Source organism: Ursus americanus, chromosome 3 (assembly GCF_024610735.1).
Source record: "Ursus americanus isolate L20-20 chromosome 3, mUrsAme1.1.p, whole genome shotgun sequence".
NCBI classification, from domain to species: domain Eukaryota; kingdom Metazoa; phylum Chordata; class Mammalia; order Carnivora; family Ursidae; genus Ursus; species Ursus americanus.
The window spans coordinates 40816522-40837763 of NC_142129.1; the positions used below are offsets into that span (position 1 = coordinate 40816522).

Sequence of the window (21242 nt, forward strand, 5' to 3'; positions counted from 1 at the left end):
TGAATCTCTTTGGTCTCTTTTCTTCCCGGAAGCCAGTGGCTAATTAGAGGCACACGGTATCCCCAATAGGCTTCCAGGCAAGATGGCAGTCCTTTGCTTTTCTCAGTGAGAACCAAGCTTATTTTGATAATGTTTTCTTTTCTTTTTTCTCAGTGGTAGATTTCCACTGTCACACAGCCGTGAGCACATCAGTAGGACTCAAGAATCTTATATAAAGTTACAACTGCTTCCTGCAACTCTTCTCCCTGTGGTTTACCAACCCCACTCCTCAGGTTCCACAGACTCCCTTCCTGCTTGTTGGTGGGTGAATGAGAAATCATTCCAAATAGCACAGAGATCACTTTTGTTATTTCTAATCAGTGTTAGATTGAAAAGTCCAATGTGAGGGGCTGTATGTTTTTTCAGACAGGATGAATCATTGGCATGTTGCTTTTTTGAAGGGTGTCTAAATCACTTCACATAGCACGCCTTTAAACAAAAGCCCTCCCATAAGGCCGAAGCATCTGGCATGATATATGTTCTTCCAGATTTCTCGAGACTCTGAGCTTCCCAAGGCATGTTGTGCCCCACCTTTCAGGGTTTTTTTCCTACTTAATTTGCTGGCATGTCTCCCCGTCAGGTCCTGCATATCATTCTCATTACTGCTGACTCTGATTATCTAGTCTTGGCCTAAGCTTGGAAAATTCCAAAGAGGAATGTTCTACTCGTTTTCAGGCCAGAAGTAAAATTCTAACAAGATCTGTTTGTTGCTCGCAGATGGAGTCTGGGACGCTCGGGAGATGATGACAATCAGCTGTTGGGATTTAGACAGCTCCGTGCCTCAAATCTCAAGCCCTCACCTCACTCTTAACTCTAAGCCTACATTTCCAACTGTTCACTGAGCATGCTCTGAAAACCCACCATAAAGTCAAACTCAAGATGTCTGAGCTGAGACTCCTATCTCTTCCCTTTAATACTCCCTGCATGGGTTGCTCTACCTGAGTAAGCTTCCTGTAGGGCTATTTTGATCCTTTCACACCCACTTGCTCCACAGCCTTCGGTGGCTCACCATTGTCCCCTACATAAAATACAAATTCTTTTCCTGATGGCTAGGTCCTGATACTCCAGGTAGATTGGTCTGTTTAGTACTGCCCAAGGAAGGCTTCTACTTGATTCTATCGGATTTTTGGTCAAATGTTCCCACATTCTGGAATGTTTTGTCTACTTCTTTTCATTTATTTTTCCTACTGATATTTATATTGCTCTTCAAATTTAAACCAGAGGTCTGCGTGATTTTACCCTCGTTTCCTTCCAGTCTCTGTTCCAATGTCACCGTGAGTAAGGCTTTTCTTTAACACTCAAATTAATGTCACGAGTCACTCCCCCCGACCCCCACCCCAACTTCTAATTCCCATTCCCTGCTTTATTTTTCTCTATAGCACTTAACACCAAGCATTATTTATTCATGCATTGTCCATCTGCCTCCACGGGGACAGGGATTTTGGTTAGTTTCGTTCATTGTTGTATCGTCAGCAACTAGATCAGGGACTGGCACATAACAGGCACATGATAAATATTTATAGATTCAACCCGTGAATGAAGGAACTCTGAAACTATCTGAGGTTTCATTGAAGCTTTACAGTGAGACCGTCTGGAAAGTTCTATCATTCCCAGTTTTGCAGATAAGAACACTGAAGCTCCAGGAAGTTAAGTAATTTCTCCCAAAATTTTATGCTAATAGGTGGTTAAAAATCAGAAGGGACTTAAACCCAGATCTTCTCATGTGAAGATCAGTACACTTTGCCCAATACTAGATTGCTTTTCAGGTTATTAGGGAGCAAATATATTTAGCTTAATTTGATTTAGGCATCATGAAGTAGGTACTGTTTGAGTGATTAATGAGAAATACATCAAAGTGGAGAGAAGATGGCAGGATGGTGACCCTCCATATAAACTTCCCAGCCTACTACAGCCACAGGCTCTTTCCCTTGTGACCACTCATTCCCTTCTGTAATATTAATTTATTCAATAAACACTTACTAAATACCTGCTATGTGCCAAGCAACGTTTCTGTACTCTGAAGCTGTAGTAGTGACTAAAACAGATTCCCTGTTTCCATGGAGCTTCCATTCCCTAAATATTTTGTGTGATATTGGGAGACAACAGGGTATTTCAAATTTAGACAGTTCAGATTAGAGTTATGGCTTCATCATAGTCTAGCCGAGGGCCTCAGAAAGGTCATTTAAACTTTCTGAATCTCGATTTCCATATTTGGAATAGAAATAACCTATCTCACCAAAATATGATGTCATGAGACTCAAAGAAGATGAAAATATTTTGAACCATGAAGTAGTAGATGTGTTTTTGTTAAATCTAACATATACCGCTGAATGAAGAAACACTATTATTTTGTGTACCATTAAGAAAGGAAAAAATCAGGCGCCTGGGTGGCTCAGTCCATTAAGTGTCTGCCTTCGGCTCAGGTCATGATCCCAGGGTCCTGGGACTGAATCCTGCATCGGGCTCCCTGCTCAGTGGGGAGTCTGCTTCCCCCTCTACCCGCCCCCCTGCTCATGCTCTCTCTATCTCTCATGCTCACTCTCACCCTCTCAAATAAATAAATAAAATCTTAAAAAGAGAGAGAAAGAAAAAAAAAAATCCCACCAAGTACAACATGTCATTGATTGTAAGATCCATCCTGATTTAGAGGTGCCAAAATTTGGGGAAAAAATTATGCATCTTGGAATTGTTGAAATATGGCACAAAAAAGTTATTATTATCATTCTCTATGGTACATGGCATATGGTACATGTTCAGAGAGAAATGGATTTAGCAAGATACATTGAAGTAGATCAATGAGACAAGTGTTAGAATATTTCCTAGAGATTTTCAAGGGTTTTTACATCTTTGGACGCTATTTTTTTTTCCCTGGATAAATCATCACAGCCATTTCCTAAGTTACCAAATTTTGGATCCCCAATCACCTATTTTCCCTTGAACAGAGCCACCATACTAGTCCCAGAACACTACCTATAGACTACTATATATGAGAGAGAAATGAATTTCTTGCTCGCCTAAGAAATGAAGTCTCTGAGCCTTGTCCTTACACCACCTAATAGAACCACATTGCATAGTGCCCTCTTGATGAAAACTCGTATCAGGAAAAGTGGTGCTCTACTACAACAATTTTTTGAAAATCAGGGGTGCCTGGGTGGCTCAGTCAGTTAAGTGTCTGACTCTTGATCTCAGCTCAGGTCTTGATCTCAGGGTCATGATTTCAAGCCCTGCATTGGGCTCCACACTGGGCATGGAGACTACTTAAAAAAAAAAAAAAATCTCATGGGCATTGCTAATCATGTAACTGAGCCTGTGCTCTCTCTCTTTCTCTTCCTTCCCTCCTCCTCCCTCTTCCCTCTTTCTCTTCTGCCTTCACCCTCTTTCTTTTGCTTTGGCTCTTAGGAAGCTCAAAGACAGATCTGTAAGTTCTTTAGGATGTTCTAACTTCAGGTTCATCCTTTTCGTCTGACCTGCATTTTTCTTTTCTCCTAAATCCTACCTATTTTTTCCAAAAATTTATTACAAAAATTTTCAAATATCTAAAAAGATGACAGAATTTTATAATTAACATCTGTATTCCCACCATCTGGATTCTATAATTAACTTTTTATTGTCCTTGTTTTATCACATATTATCTATGTATCCATCCCTCTTTCAATTTTTTCAAAGTAAATTGCATCTATACACTTTACCCCTAAACATTTTAGTATGTATATCATTACCTGAAACTCAGTATTTGGTTATGGTTTTTCTTCGTTATTTATTAAGCTAAAATTTACATACAACAAAATGCACTCACCTCAAGTATACCATCCAATTATTTTTGACAAATGAACCCACTTGCATAATAAATCCTTATCAAGATTTAGAATATTCCCATCAGGCCAGCAAGGTCAGCTATGTCCCTTCTTTCATCCCCACAACCTCAGAGGCAACTACTGTTCTGAAATTTTTCCGTTTTCCCTGTTTTCCAACTTCATATAAATGGAATCAAACAGCAAGTATTCTTATATAAACCTTCTTTCACTCAGCACAATGTTTTAAAGATTCATCCACACTTATTTTGCTATTAGAATTTGTATCTTTATATTGCCGATTAGTATTGCATTGTGTGAATATACCTCGGTTTGCTTAGCAATTAAAGCTGCTAGGAATGTTTTTGCACAAATCTCTTGGTGGAAATGCTTCCATAACTCTTGGCTGCATACCTAGGAGTGGAGTAGCCAGGTCATTGGGTAGATGCATGTTTAGTTTCATAAAAAACTGTCAGACCTTTTCCCAAAGTGGTTGTGTCACCAGCAGTGTTTGAGAGTTCAAGTTGTTCTATGTTCTCCCAACATTTAGTGTTGTCATTTCTATTTTAGTCACTCACGTGAATAGTAGTTTCTCACTGTGTCTTTAATTTGTATGTCCCTGATGAATAATGATATTGAGAATCTTTTAAACTGCCTTTGAACCATTAATGCATCTTCCCTTGTGAAGTGTCTATTCAAGTCAATCCAAATTGAGTTGATTTCTTGGTTTTGTTTGTTTGTTTTGTTTTTTAGGTATAGGAGTTCTTTACATATTCCAGTACTAATTCTTTGTCAGATATATGTTTTTACAAATATTTTATATCAGTCTTTGGATTGCTTCTGTAGTTAATTAACACTATCTGTTAAGGAGCAAAAGTTTTAAATTTTGGTATAACCGGATTTATTAATTTCTAAATGGTTCTTGCTTTTTGCCTCTTCTCTAAGAAATCTTTGCTTATCCCTATTTGTGAAGATATTCTCCTCTTTTTTCTTCCAGAAGTTTGTTTTCACTTTTATATTATGTCTGTGAACCCTCTTGAATGAATTGTGTATAGTGTAAGGTAGGAGTCAAGTTCGTCGTCTTTCTATTTGGGTATGCAGTTCCAGTATCTAAACTATTTTTTTCCTTGTTATTTATTTTATTTTATTTTAATTTATTTTAATTTCAGTAGAGTTAACATACAATTTTTTTGTATTATGTCCATCTTTGTAAGACCCATCAAATATTTTTGGGGACAAGCAATAAACAGATTTCTGCCTAAAGATCAGAGAATGCCATCATATGTCCCTTTCAGCACCATGATGGGTAACATTCCCCCAACATAGTCATATTTAAATATGATTCCCTATCCCTCCAATAAAAGGTGTCCTGTGCTCCCTTTAGCGCTGGCCTTGTTATTCACCTCCTGTCTCTTCAAAAGTGGTGAGAAGGCTGTTCTACCCTTACTTGCCCATGATGGTTAAGCTTGTCCCTACCGAATCTTTGGAGACGGGCCAGGAAGATGCACAGGATTGTCTGCTGGGTCTGGAGTGATCTCAGTGGGTTTTTATTGGCCTCCAGGCTCACGGTCACCACTTTGGAGGGACATTATTGCTAGGGAACTTTTTGAAGGTAAAGAAATTCAACTGTGGTGAGATCTAGAGACAGAGTAAAGCTGTGCTCTGGTCTTTTAGGTACAGCTGATTCTGCTTCCTCACTTCTGAACAGGTGCCTGTGGCCAAGAGGAGCCTCTCCTTTCTTCCCTTCTAAGTTATTCTCCCTGTCTTCCCCTCTTTGCTCAGCAAAGAGGATAGGCTTTGGAATCAGAACATGTGTGTGTGTGTGTGTGTGTGTGTGTGTGTGTGTGTGTGTGTATTTATTTATTTATAAAAATATTTTTTTCTGGTTATAAAAATAGCATCAGCTCATTGTTACAAACTTTGCTAACGCAAACAATGTATAAGAAAGCAAGTATGAACCAGCTCTAACCTAACCCCAGAGATACACCATGGTGACATTTCTGCTCAACTCTGACGTGGAATCTCTGCTCTCTTACCAGCTTGACAGTTCTTGAGTGTCATCTACCACCGGGGAAATGGGGAGAATAAACTTCCTTCCCCGACAAGCTGTAAAACTGGAAGACGATGTACTTAAAATCTTTAGCGCATAATAGATCCTCAATAAATCTATGTTCGCTAAATGATGCTGTTGAAGGGTATCGGAAGTGAGTGGGTGGTAGGGGAAAAAACTCTCAGTTCCTTTTCTCCCCCATTTTAAGTTCTGTTACTAAATTCCTTTAAAGCAGGCAAAACCAGAGCGACAGAAGGACAGAACAGTGGCTGCCAGAGCTCAGGGTGAGGGAGGGATTGATCACAAGGGGCAAGTGGGAATTTGGGGATGATGAAGCTATTCCGTCTCTTGATTGTGATGGTAACTACACACCCAAGTGATGTTTAAAACTCGCAGAACTTTACACTAAGAAGGTAAATTTTATAGTATGTAAATTATACTTCAATAAACCCGACTCGTAAAAATATTCCTTTAAAACCAAGTCTTAAATTTCTTCATTGATTTTAAATGGATCCTTCTAGCTCCTCTCAGCCTTGTCCCTCCAGTTTATCTTTTTTCTAGACTCTTGAGACTTTTTACCTTCCTGATGGTACTCTGAATGCTTGTTTAGCCCTCCTTTCAATTGTCATACTGGATTCTTTGTTCCCTGTCCCCAACTTCGCTGCATATTTTATTTCCCTCTTTTGAATCGACACTCTGTTGAGCTAGGCTCAGCTGTGCCTCACAAACAGAATGTATGGCTGTTTCACTCGTACTTTTTGTGCCAGTAGAGGTCTCATCAGGGCAGCTAATTAATTACAGTGAGTGAGATAAGAGAAAAGCTGATCCTGAGTCCTTGTGTCAACAGTTAAACAGAAATCCTTTACATCTTCTAGATTGTTCCTTCCACTGTGAACAAAGGACTTGCAACAAGTTTTATGCTGCAAAATATGTTACAAAAAGTGTAACACAAGCTCACAGTGGAACTGGCTCTAGCTCTTTTCCAACCGAGTCAGCTGTTTGAGGTGTATGCCGGATCGTATATCCTGAATTTTCCAGGACAGTGTGGAGTTCTAACATTCCGTGCCAAGTTCTCTCCAAGACATTCATATTCTGTGGAAGAGACGATGTGTCTTGATTTTGGTTCATAAAATACAGTTGCCAGACTCATACGTTAAATGTTTTCCTTTTGTTTTTTACCTATTTTTCCGTTCTGCAAGTATTTACTGTGCATCAACTACTGAGTGCCAGGATCTCCAGCAGACTCTGCAGAAACAGAAATAAATAACCTCATTCTTGAGAAGCTAATGTTGTTCAGTCTGGGGGATGCACCGGCTAACGAATGAGTTCAGTTTCTCATTTGTTGTCACAGGACAACAACAAACAGGAAAAGGCTGGAGATAAGGCAAGTCTTGTACAATATAATTTACCGAGAAAACTTTGAAACTTTATTGTATATGTGTATATATTTTAATTGCATAGATAACATAGAGTTGTTTTCCAACATGCTGTTAGGAAGATTTCATAAGACAGCTACCTATAAAAATGTACTATTTACATAAATATATGCTACTGCATACATTTCTTTTTTTTTTTTTTCGGGATTTAGGGTTTTTTTTTTTTTTAAGATTTTATTTATTTATTCTACAGAGATAGAGACAGCCAGCGAGAGAGGGAACACAAGCAGTGGGAGTGGGAGAGGAAGAAGCAGGCTCATAGCAGAACGCCGGGATCACGCCCTGAGCTGAAGGCAGACGCTTAACCGCTGTGCCACCCAGGCGCCCCATACATTTCTTTTTTTAATAGGAGAGATTGCACTGTATTCCCAGGGCTTTTGCTGGTATCACCTCTGGTTGGAAATCTTCCTCTGACTAGCTTGCCCACGCTGCAATCACTTCCAATAGTAGCTGGTGCGTCCAGAGTTCTGCCAAATGCCAGGTAATTTGCACACACCCCTTCTGTCCCTCATTAACTCCGCGCGGTAGGCATTGTTCTGCCAGTGTTACAGAGTGGGTGGAAAGTGGGTTGTAGAGAGGGCGAGTGACTCGCTGGAAACACCAGTTGACTGGAGGTGGAGGGAAGATCTAATTTGCGTCTGCCTGACTGAAGGCAGTGTGTTCTTCTCCAAGCCACAGAGCCCTTCATTGTCGGGTGCTTTGAACTGAGTATCTGGCATGCGTTTATTTCAATCTCTGTGGCTCCCGGAAAGGAAAGTGAGAAAGGGGGAAGTAATTAGGATGCAGCTACTGCCAAAGCAACCTCGTAATCCAGTATTCTCGCTGCAGCCCCAGCCATCCGTTTCATGCCAACCGGGCAATGTCTCGCCACACCTCAGAAACTTCTGGGGCTCCCGTTGGTTTAAGGCACACCAGCCCATTCCGATTTTTCCAGCCCCACGTATCCATACTCTCTCCTGTCTTCCGCTGGAGCTGCCTCGGCCACACTGGCTTCTTTTTGTCTTTTTCTCCCTCCTACACTTTTTCCCCCTGGAGGCCTTTTTTCCTGCAGCTCCTTTTGCCTAGGAGACTCCCACAAGCCCTGCCACCTTTTCATTCATCAGTTAATTCGCCTCTGGTTCTCAGTGCGCTGTGGCCCCTCCTGAAAGTCTGTCGTGCTGCACCAACCCTCTTCAAATATGCTCACTGGTGCACCTGGTGCACTGCTTCACGGAGGTCATCACTGGGTTGGCGGTATGGATAGATGCAATCTGATTCTGTGATAATGTTTCCTCCAGGGGACGGTTCTAGAAAGGCAGGGATGCTGCAGCTTTTTTGCTCACCCTTATCCTGGCCCTTAGCATTGTGTGAGTAAAGAATAGGCAGCCCCCAAAATTGTAGAAAGAACGAATCCTTCAGTCTTTCCTGTTAGAGCACTAGCTTAGGATCGCTTGTCCATATTCTCAGTGGGACCCTCTCTTGTCCTTGACTTGACTGATTATTGATTATTTGATTATTTGTCTCTTCCCGTGAAGGCCCCCTACAGTCAGAGGTCATGGTTACTTTCCTTCCCATTGTGAGTTTAGCACGGTACCTGCATGGAGTATGCCCTTAATAAATTTTTGTTGAATAGACAAATTTGGGTCTTATTGACTTAAAGGGGAGTGATTCAGAAGTCTGAGAGTAAAGGCTACACACAGTGGCTCATTTTCTACTAATTCAAATGTGTATCAATTTAATAAATCATCTAGTAGTGTTATTAGCAGTTTCCAAGCAGAGTAAAACACTACTGCTGCAAACAATTCCCAAGGAAGCTTCACACCGGCCCAAAGCCCCTTCTTATGATGGAATCAGCTCTCTGGCCAGTGAAGGTAAATTGCTTCTGTTCCAGGCAGAGGCAGATTTTCCAGGAGAAGCTAAAGCTTCAGGAACCCCCATTCATAGCACAGCCTCAAGGGCCCTGGGAGGGGTCCTAGCCACGTGTGTATGCACAGGGCCAGATATTTTTGTAAAATTAGCAAAAGTAAGATATTTTAAATCACAGTTAGTTAAGGACCTGTGTTTCTCCACTCTGAATTCCCTTCTGTCACCTCATCAGGGGGATGAGAGTGGCCCTGGGTATCTTGGGACTCCAGATGAGGGAAAGCTGAGCCAGGGACGTGTTGAATTTGACTTTAGTGGAAAATGTTCCTGTGATTTGCAGACATTTCTGTGTTACGTCATGTCTAGTTGGGTCATGATGCCTAGTTACATCATGGCCAGTGGTCCCACTGTCAGAATGACTTCTGGGAATCCCCCTATTGTCTACTGGGACCGTTTACCTAAGTTTGTGACACTAAGGTGGTAGCTGGTATCAATGAGTTTCCTTCTGAGAATCACACGCTTTGGTGCTGAAGGTTTGGGGTTATTTGTGGTGGTTTCGCTATAATCCCTATACTTCTTGATTTCCTTGAGAACAGCCTTTTGATCTCTGCTCTCCTGGTCTAGCTGCGGTGGTGTCAGCCTCTAACTCCCTGCATCAGCGTCCTTTTAGGAATTGCCTGAAACACTGACAGGGGCCTCTCTTTTCATGGCTGAACTCTGACCCGGCTACAAAACTCTGCCTGTGGCCTCAGTACAACCTGCATGGCAGAGCCACCTCTCTGGGCACCTTCTGTGCCTGTCGCCCCCACCTCTTGTCCCCTGATGAGCCCTGTGGAACTGACAGGCCAGGAGGTACACTGCTCTCTCCCCAAGATGCAACCGCCCCCCCCCAACTCTGCCCTGGAGGACAGACCATTCATGAAAGAAAGGTAAGGCAGACAGCAGAGTGAACAGGAAGCAGAGAGAGAAGAAAAGGGCAGGAAGATGACAAGCAGGGTGATTGAGGAAGATGATGACGCAGGCAGTAGATGGATGATTGAGAGAGGGGCAGAAAGGAGAACAAAGCTGAGGTCCTCCCTCGCCAGATACGCCTGTGCGGCTTCAGGTCAGTGGGCACTCTTATCCAGAGCTGGTTCGTGCCAGGCGCCGAGGTCAGGACACGGTGTGCTTTCTCTCTCACCTGGATCACTCCAGTAGCCTCCGAACTGGTTTCCCCGGGAGGGAGCTATTCAAATGCATGTCGGAGCCTGCCACTCCTCCGCTCTCCTGCGCTCTGACCTCATTTCCCTCCACTGTTCCCACCCTCAGCTGGTTTCAGCCAGACCCGCTCCCTGTTCTTCAGACCTAGGAGACCTGCTTCTGCCTCAGGGCCTCGCTCGGGCTGTTCCCTCTGCCTGGAAGCTGGCCCCCGAACATCCTCTTGCTGCTTATCTTGCATCTACCAAGTCTCCTGCTCACTCAGGCCCTTCTGGTCATTCTATCTACAATGGCATCTCTTCCAACGCTCCCTAGCCCCTTTCCTTTCTAACATTATACGTATTCTTTTTATTTTTGTTGTCTCTCTTCTTCCCCTAGAATGTAAACTCTAGGGCAGGGATTTTTGTGTGTTCACTGTTGTATCTCTTTCCTCAAGAATGGTGCCTGGCACATAGTAGGGTCATTTGAAGTACACGTCGAAAAAATGACCTCACAAGGTAGATGCTCTTATGAAGCACATTTATAGAAGATAAAACTGGGGCCCACCAGGGTGAAATCACCTGCCCAAGATCACGTGGGGAAGTGAAACAGCAAGTGTTACACTCAGGCCTGTCTGTTTCAGACGCCCACGCTCATAAATGCTCCACTGCGATACCGTCTTCCTCTGATCACCAGCCGCGGAGCTCAGGGTAAGGAAACAGTTTCTCACAGCAGCCTTTCTTCATGTTTAGTCAGACCACAAGGCTTCAGGTGGCTTTCCTGAGTTGCAAGGTATTGACAGAGGGGTAAAGCACAGAGTCATAACGCATGGGCTGTGTGGGGAAGTGAAAGAACAGCTCTCCGTCCGTTTGCTTAAGGACAGGAACATGAACTTCCTGAGGCCAACCTCGTCCGGGGTGTCTTGGAGTGGAAAGGGGCTGCCTCCTCAGAGCAGGATCACCTGCCGACAGGCCAAACACGTGCTTGGGGCGCTAGCAAAGCAGGGGCACAACAAGGAGAATAGCATCATCCGGGTCATGGTTGGCTATGTGATATTTTCAAAAACATACAGAAGGCGTTATTGTGGGAAAAGAGAACTGTTCAGGCCTTCCTTAGAAGCACGTTGTTGCAATATTAAATTATATGTGAAGAGCATCATTCACTTTTCGGTGCACCGTCTCTGAAGGTCAGCCTGGCCCTGCTGATCCTGACCGATGGGGCCGGTGGACTCATTTTATCCATCATTTACTTTCAAACGTGTTACATGTATGCATGGTTTCCATTACATAATAGAAGGAAAGGGAGCAACAACAGGTGCTTTGTCAATCCTTGAGGGATAGCAGTGGTGTTTCAGGGAAGTTTGGTTGAATGCTGTTATTTTAGAGTTGGACTCGGAGGTCTGAGGAGCTCCTATCCTTCTTTCTTTGCCTTCTGTCATGTCATTTTCATGAGGTCTTCTCAGTCCATTTTCCCCAGCCCCCCCCCCCCCGCAAGCAATTACTCCCTTCCTCTTCTGTGCCACCGATATTATATTTATCCTATTGTATCACAATCCTTTGATTCACTTCGGACCCTGGTGAGAGTTAGCACTCCTAGAAGTGCATGGTTCATTCTTTAGTGTATCTTGTGCATCTTTATATCCAGCTCAGCTCCTGGAGCGCACTGAAGAGTCTGAAATTTTGCCAAAGGTAATTAAAACCAGGTTCTGGAGGCTGGGAGAGTTTTTAAGGAAAAGATCTTCTTGGGTGAATTCCTTCATAAGACACGCCAGGTGCCAATCATCGTTTACGAAACAGGTCATCTTGGAACAAGTGCTTCTAGACTTCCCTGTTTCTTGTTAGACCTCTGCTTGGCTACTCCGTGACACGGCGGCAATCCCAATGCCCACAGGAAGAGGAGGCATTGGTGCTAAACTGTCCCCCTGACACCTCTGTACCATGCCCCCCAAAACAAAAATTGACAAAAAATAGGCTTGAGATCCTTTGGCTGTGGAGCCCATCATCTCATTTCTTTGTGTTTTGGTTCCTTATTCTATAAGAGCCAGAAGTTGAAATAAGAGACTTCTGTGCCCTTCTGGTTCTAAAATCTCTGAGTCTTTCAGCCTACTCACGGGTGATTATCAGCCCATAACACTCTCTTCCCACCTGTCTGCAGAGCAGGTCAGCCTGGATAGAACCTAACACCTGGACCCACACCAGACCTCTGACCTGCCACTTTGACATGCCTTTCCTTGGCTGGGAGTGCATTTCTCCTGTAACACCCCTGCCTTCTGCTGCTTTCCTCTGTAGTCTACTGCTGTAACCTCGATCCTGTGGATCAAGCCTGCTCTGAATGGCCATTTGAAGCAGATTTTATCCGTGCAAAAATGACAGGACAAATTTAGAACACTGCATATACCATGACGCTATTTATGTGCTTTATTTTAAACCACATATGCTGGGCTTTTGTCTGTTTGCTCTCAGATCTATTCTCTACCATCCTCTATCCTGGGTTTAACATCCCTGGGAACTGTTTTCCCCAGGCTCCCTTACAGACCCAGCCAAAGAGAGCCAGTGATCGAATTCTGGAGAGAGAGGAAGGGAGAAGCCAGGTTATTGCTCCCCTTCTCTCTGTTTCAGATGGTGTTTGGCAGCAGCCTGTAGATTCTTCAGCCCCAGCTCTACAACCCTTTCTCCGTGATTCCAGCCCTAGCCTGGAAGTGCTGCAGTGGTTCCAGATCCTTCCAGGTGGGCCCAGCACCAGGATAACACTGCCTTCTCCCTTGTCCCTCCAGTCCCAGGGTTGAGGGTGGCTCCCTGCTATTGTCTGGTCTCTTAACTCTTCTCTCACCTGTGTTAAACAACCTCTGTAGTTTCTAGCATAGCTTCTGCCTTCTGATTGGACTCTGAATGTTTGCATACCCCACATACCTGCATGAAAATATGAATATGTGGATGAATAAACGTGTATGAAGACACGTATATGAATGAAAGCACACAGAAGAGGATTTGGAAGTTGACATGTTAACAGTGGTTCTATGACTGGGGAGAGGAATGGGGAGACGGATGGTATGGAATTGTGAAGGAGAATTGTAGCTTTTTAAAAATAGCTTTATTGTGGCCTAATTCACATATATAAGACCACGACTTTCATATGTATGTGTATGTGTTCTTTGATTTTTTTTTACAGTGAACATGTATTCACATATTGCTTATATAATATTAGAAACATTTTAAAAATATTCAGAGCAGGAGGCAAAACACCCAGTGCCTTAGCTGAAGCCTTAAGCCACACAGGGAGAGCTCTGCAGATGACACCAGCATTCACTCATGCAACAGATATTTTGTATTTACTATGTGCCAGGAACTGAGGGTTCATCAGTGAACAATATGGGCCTGATCCTTGCCCACATTATCTGCAGTAATTAAATGCACAATTATGTCAGTATTAGTTAATTATGAAGAAGTAAACAGGGTGATGAAAGGCCTAACCTAGCCAGGGGAGGTTTCCCTGAGAAAGTGACTTACCAGCTGAAAGGTGAAGGATGAGTAGAGAAAGCTTCGTTGCTGGAGGGAAATGGACAGACAGAATGGGATGGTAAGCTGGGCTACCACTGAGGGCTTCCCTGGTTCCCGTTCTTAGGGAAACTGCTCTAATGATAGATAGAGTTTGCTAGAAGATGTTTCTCACTGGAATCCACAGTGGGATGTCAGTCAACTGGAAGTGGGCAGAGATTGTGTGGGAGTGTCACCTAGTACCGTGGCCATGCCTCCCCCAGCGTTGGACCCATTACCTGCACCCCAGGTGGCTCTTTTTGGGAAGAAAGGAAGCCAATGCCATGTGTCTGTGGTAGTGACAAGCCTGGTTTAGAAGTGGCTTAAAACCTAAGGATACCCTGGAGTCATCAGTGGTACCAAAGGTACTCATGTCCATCAACACCCCATCCTCTGATGAAAACAACTGACATTTTCTCAGTCTTAAAGAGTGGCACGCAATGTTCACAATAGCCAAAATATGGAAAGAGCCCAGATGTCCATCAACAGATGAATGGATAAAGAAGATATAGATACACAATGGAATACTACTCAGCCATCAAAAATAATGACATCTTGCCATTTGCAACGACATGGAGGGAACTAGAGGGTATTTTGCTCAGTGAAATAAATCAGTCAGAGAAAGACAAATACCATATGTTTTCACTCACATATGAAATTAAAGAAACAAAACAGATGAGCATAGGGGAAGGGAAGGAAAAATAAAATAAGATAAAAACAGAGAGGGAGGCAAACCATAGGAGACGCTTAACTCTAGGAAACAAACTGAGGGTTGCTGGAGGGGAGGTGGGTGGGGGGATGGGGTACCTGGGTGATGGGCATGAAGGAGGGCATGTCATGTAATGAGCACCGGGTGTTGTATACAACTGATGAATCATTAAATTCTACCCCTGAAACTAAAAATATACTATATGTTGACTAAATTGAATTTAAATGGAAAAATAAAAAAAAGAAAAATATATCCCCCCCAAAAAAAAGTACAGTGCCATGCCAATGCCAGGACAGTCCTCCGTCCATCCTCCATCCGCATTTCCACTCCTAAGCTCTTCTTGAAAAGAAATGCTGGATCTTGTGGTAATAAGCAATCCATGAAGCAAGTCTCATTCTTTCCAAGCTCTGTATGTTTCTCTTTTTTGTATAACTTATTTAAAAATTTTTGCTTGTGTATTAATCTTTCCAATTCATAGGTGTTTGGGGCAATGGCTATAATCTCTTTATTTTATTTTAAGTCACCAATCTCATTTTATTGTAAGCCACCAATTACTCTGTGAAATTAGGTTACTTATAAAGCAGCCCATTAACTGCAATTACAGTTTAGTTACAGCATGTCCAGTTCTCCCAGACTATGTAAAATCAGGCTACGTGTCCTTTTGATGTCCAAATTACAAAGGTAACGACGGGATCTCAGCTTGACCTCCGTGTCCTCCAGCTATTTCAGGGCGTCCCCAACAGGATGTGTCATTCGTGCTTCCACCCCAGCTGCCGCAACCACGCGGATCCACCCGGTCCTCTCCCTCCTGCTCTGGCTCCTTCTGGTCTGCTTCCCGCAGGGTCACTTGGAAAGAGTCAGTGCCGGAGCTGCCCATCATGAAAGCGACGCTGCTCGTGCCAAGCCCACGGTCTCCACCCGTGCTGCTAAGCCCACCGGCCCTTAGCTGGTCAGAGCAGAGCAACGTTCCACAAACAAGCAGAGAACATGGCTTCCTGCCTCCCAGCTCTGTGTACGACACTTTATGCCCTGGGATCTGAAGCGACGATGTTTGGAACTGAGAATCATAAAGGTTTCTTCTGAATCGTTCCCCCACTGCCTGGCCCTCACCTCTCACCGCGGATGCTGAAAACCAAGTCCAACAAGCTAGGTGGGAAGAGAATCCATACCCTCCCTCATACCTTTTTGGTTCTCAGCCATCCCAGCAGCTACCCTTGGGTCTCCACTCCAGGTCACAGAACCAAAGTTCCCGATCACATCAGTAGAGGCAAGCAGATGCCACGCTGTCTGTGGGGGTGGTAGCTGTGCTGATGGCTGTCTGTGTTCACGGTCTAAAATTAGGCTCAGCCAACCAAAATATATTTTATGTAGTACTTAATAATCTTAATTCACTCCAACAGCTGAAATACCTAGTTTTAAATAGATTCTGAAGAGAAATACTCCCTGTCTATAATGCCATCACCAAAAAAGACTGAACATACGTGCACATCTATATAAAAAAAGTCTGAAGAACTGCAAAGGTGAGAACCTGTTGATCATAGGAATGAAGCAAGAGCTCCGCCCCCACCTCACGCGTGGCTGGGGTGCAGAGCTGCGGTTTAAGAGCAAGGCCTGTGGTCTAGCAATGCTCTTGCCTGGGTGAGGCCCTGTTTCACTTCAAGACAGACTCCCCCTGTTTCCTGGTAAAACTAATAATACTGAGAATGGGCCAGAGTGGGACACTGACCTCTCAAGACATTTAGAGTTCTTTCACTTCACACTCATTGCGTCCCTTCCTGTAGGGGATTTTTGGAAAAATTTTTAGAAGTATAAAACATATTCTTTAGAAGTTTACAATTTTAAAAGATTATGTTTTTGAGGGTATTATGCAACGTGAAATAAGTCAGACAGAGAAAGACAGACACTGTACAAGCTCACTTACATGTGGAGTCTAAAAAACAAACTCACAGAAACAGAGACTAGATTGGTGGTTACCAGGGATTGGGGGGGGGGGATGGAGGAAAATGGTCAAAGGGTATAAAATTCCAGTTTTAAGATGAATAAATTCTGGGAATGTATTGTATAGCATGGTGACTATAGTTAACAATACTGTATTGAATATTTGATAGTTGCTAAGAGAGAAGATTTTAAAAGTTCTCACATACAAAATTATGACTATGTCAGGGATATGCTAACTAACCTTGTGGTAATCATTTATATATATATATGTATATATATATACATATATATATATCATTATGTTGTATACTTTAAACTTACACAATGATTTATGTCAATTATGTTTCTATAAAGCAGGAAAACATTTTATTTTTAGTGAGCCAGGCACTATTGAATTTACACTTAAGGATTATCTCACTTAATCCTTACATAATGTAAAAGCTACCACTGGCTTCATTTGACTAATAAGGAAAACGAAACTTGGAGCTGTCAGTGACTTGCTCCAGCACACAGCGGAGTCGGCATTCAGACCCGGAGAGCCAGTTTCCAGAATCTTTGCTCCTACCCAATGCATCATTCCTCCCCACCTTCCCTAACGCCGAACACTTCCATTAAAAATCCTAGTACTGTTGCCAATCCAGTCATCACATTCCCCTCAGTACATATTTGATCTGAACATCGTAAAGTCTGTAAGTTGATATAAATATTTTCTTCATCGACTGGTAGCCTCACCAAATTACAATGCCCCAGTTTCCTGAGTAGAAATTTGGATTAAAAATCTTTAAGTCCTTAAAGTGTAATAGAGCCTTTAAAATATCACTACTGGGGACGCCTGGGTGGCTCAGTTGGTTAAGCGTCTGCTCTTGGCTGAGGTCATGATCCCAGGGTCCTGGGATCGAGTCCCACATCAGGCTCCTTGCTCAGTGGGGACCCTGCTTCTCCCTCTGCCTGCTGCTCCCCCTGCTTGTGCTCTCTCTCTCTCTCTCTCTGACAAATAAATAAAATCTTTAAAAAAATAAATAAATAAAAATAAAATATCACTACTGGCAATACTTACAGCCATTAGAATATAAATACAGACAGAGGAAGTTTTTACTAGATGATTAACTCAGATGTGCAAGCATTTTAAGAGTTAGACTGTATTAACTACACATTTCTCTAAATTTGATAGTATAAAAATCTGTTTCTAATAAAATAATAATAATAGTGAGAGATTGTGTCTCTGCAGGAAAAGCAATTTTTAAAAAGGCACGGCAATGCTCTGGTAATACTAGGACCGGTGTAAGTTGTCTGCCAGGGATCGGGGCTGTTAGATATGATATTAGGACTCCTACCAGCTGAAGAGACACACACAGCAGGGTGTTGAAGAGCTTGATGCTAGTGTTCAGATCCCAGTGTTGCCATTTACTAGCTCTGTGATGTTGGGCAAATTCCTCAATCCGGCTAGATCTCCGCATCCCAGTCTGAAAAATGAGAACAACATTACCAGCTGTCATGGATTGAATGTGTTCTCCCCAAGTTCATGTTGAAGTCCTAATCTCCAGTGTGGCTATATTTAGGCACAAGGCCTCTGGAGAAGTACCGAAGGTTAAATGAGGTCCTAAGGGTGAGGCCCTGATCCAATAAGATTGGTGTCCTTGTAAAAAGAGACACCAGAGTGCTTGCTCACTTTCTCCTTCCGCAGCAGCACAGGGGAAAGGCCATGTGAGTACCCAGCAAGCAGGCGGCCCCACCTGCCACCCGACACGAGCTCTTCCCAGATACCAACCCTGCTGCTGTCCCCTTGATCTCTGGATTTCTAGTCTCTGCAACTGTGAGAAAATAAATGTCTATTGTTTAAGCCATCCGTTTACGGTATTCTGTGACGGTCATCTGAGTGGACTAAGACACCTCCCTTGGAAGGTTGTTGAAGGATTAGATGAGCCGATACACCTGAAGAGATTTGCACGGTGCCCGGCATTTGGGAGGCTCTTTATGAGGGCTAGTGGGCCTGGCTGACCCCAGATCGGTGGACTTGGGTTTTGAGAACTTGTGATGTTGTGCACAAGTGTGGCATACACAGGGGCGCCTGGGTGGCACAGCGGTTAAGCGTCTGCCTTCAGCTCAGAGCGTGATCCCGGCGTTCTGGGATCGAGCCCCACAGCAGGCTCTTCCGCTATGAGCCTGCTTCTTCCTCTCCCACTCCCCCTGCTTGTGTTCCCTCTCTCGCTGGCTGTCTGTATCTCTGTCGAATAAATAAATAAAATCTTTAAAAAAAAAAAAGTGTGGCATACACAATTGTGCATGGGCACCCTGAGTTCTGGAAAACATATTCAAGAAAGTAATTTTAAATTGATCAAGTGGGAAGACATTTTTATTCTCAACTAAACGCGGTCAGGCAACAGTAAACATGCCAGATGAGGTGAGGCCTGACATCTCATGCTGTCCTCCACATCTCCTCAAAAGTTTGGCTTCACGTTAGTCTAAAATGGCTTCTTTCCCCTTACTCTCCCAAAAGAAACCTGAAATCAGCAATAACTAAGTCGTTATGGGTCTCCGGGAAAAGAGAAAATGGAATAGGAAATGTCTGTGTAGATAAAACAAGCCTGTAAATCATAGATGATGGTTGTAGTTTTAGGAATTCTAACATGAATGGCACCGAGTCAAAGTCTAGTTTTAAAATAACAGAGGCCAAAATGCTTAAATATTAGTATTTAAATGTTTTTCCCCCTCTTAAAGTATTAAATTTACATAAAATTCTTTAGTCTTCATAGAATTATTATGAAAGTCACCTTGGGATAGAAGAATCATTTTCTATGAAAGGTCAGAGACTCCTATGAAAAAGAGATAACTGCTTTCAATAAATCTTGAAGTATACTTTCAGTTCCCAAGTATCCCTTTTACTGGGAAGGAGGAAGAAGAATTGGGGAAATGGGAGAGAGAGGGGCGATGACAAGAATAAACAGGGAAAGGGAAAAGGAGAAAAGAAATGTAGAAGGAAGAAAAAGGAGGGAAAAAAATAGAAGGAGGGGAATAAAGAGGATTGTGAAAAATTTTGTTCTGTGGGTTTTGAAGAGCTATTTGTTAAGGTCATTTGTAAGGTTCTTTCACGGGGAGAGGAACAACAGTCTTTCCAATCCTTTCAAAGTTTAGATGAGCTCACTATTTAGCTCACACAGCTTCCACAGCCCAGAACTTGGGAAGAACAGCCTTTGGCCTGCAAGACGGCAGGTCCTCCAGGTCTGCAGACGTAGCACTGAAGTCTAATTCCAGCGCCAAGATTTAGACCCTGTAAGTAATAGTCCCCCACCCCCACTCCTTACTCAAGAGCATGGTTAGAGAAGGTCTTCCTGAGTTGGGCGATTCCATCTTGCCCACCATTTCCTGCTCTAGGCCTGGGGTTCAGCAAGTGGATGCCCTGATAGAGGACCACAAATGCAGGGGGTATGACGGAGAATGACTGAAACAGCTATCTTCAGCTCCCTTCCTTTCTTCCTGAGGCCATGGTCCAGAAAGAACATACCCTTCTAGCCTTTTATAATTTGAAAGTACACATGGAAAATTTTGATTAATTAAATGAATACTTACATGTATTATGTGTTAGGCATTGGGCATACAGATAGACCCTGGGGAAGATGTCTGAGTCTCTGCCTCCTTGAGGTTGACATGAAAAGGGGGGAGGGGAGGCAGTACAAGCCCGTCATTTGCCCCATATTTTGTACCCCTCCAACTGCACCAAATATGGTCATATCTTCAAATATACACACTGACTCCTTGTTCTGTCCTTTAATCTCACCAACTCCAGAAGTAAGCGGCTTTCCTTGTCTCTGGTTGGTCTTCATGTCCCTCAAACCCCACCTCCAGTTTCAAGGAGTTTTATCTTACACAACAATTAAGCAAGGACTCCATGACAAATACTGCATTGGGTGCTATGCTCATAGGTCAGAAATTTGGGGTAAATAAAAAAGGAAATCTCTGATGACCAGGAAGTCACTCATCTGAAAGGCAGCTGTTACATTTTCTCCCTTTTAAAATAATTTGATTTTAAAAAATAACCCTTATACATTATCTTACTTTAACTCAACCCTCACTCAAGCAAAACAAAACAAAGCAAAAAAATTGCTCACTTTTAAACCCAGGACAGGCTTCAAGGCAAGGACAGCTCTGCCAGCTGCTGGCAGGAGGTTCATTCTCTGGGTTTCTGCTTTGGCACCCTCTTTCCCTTTCTTTCCTCCTAGTTCTGAGTTCCCCAGGCTTGCATGGGAAGCTGGACTCATCATTATCCTTGGTGTGGAATCAGGAATTGGCTGTAAAAGTATGTTCCTTCCAGTCGTTCCGGGTGCTGGAAAGTGCCTGCTACATCTTCACCACCTTCTGAGCTTGCCTCAAAATTTTCTAGGAGATTCGATGGTCGTGCTATTGAAAAATGCCTGGAATCTTCTAGGATAATTCTAACCCTACATTGCTGTGGCTCCTTGGTAATGGGTTGCCTATCCACCGCCCATCCCCCCCCCGCCCGCCCCGGCTCTTACTCATTGGTGGAGTGCTGATTTTTTTCAGATGTAACCATCCCCACCATCAGGGACTCTATCTAGGTAAAATTATCCCCCTGGCCAGTGATTCATGTAGGGAAGTGCTTGTGACTTGATCCTGGTCAATTAAAGTAAGTGGGTGAAGCAAGTGGTAGAAAGACCCACAAATGTTTCCTTATTCTTAACATGAAACTTAGGAAAATGATACAGTATGGTA

At 43.2% G+C, this 21242-nt stretch overlaps 1 protein-coding gene across 3 annotated transcripts in view; it reads right to left on the reverse strand.

Annotated features, from left to right (window-relative positions):
* Positions 1-1381: 1381 nt before the first annotated feature.
* LOC148110372 (uncharacterized) overlaps positions 1382-21242 on the reverse strand; it is a 45600-nt gene continuing 25739 nt past the window's right edge. For 2 of the 3 annotated variants that reach the window (XR_015723906.1, XR_015723907.1), the window contains exon 4: positions 11818-17977. Coding sequence is in view for 1 of the 3 variants with exons in the window: in XM_087860909.1 (XP_087717035.1) it covers positions 7093-7125; positions 17849-17977 (162 nt within the window). In the remaining 2 variants the exon portion in view is untranslated. Of the gene's footprint in view, positions 7126-11817; positions 17978-21242 lie in introns of those variants that run through there. The other variant, XM_087860909.1, reaches the window with a different exon arrangement.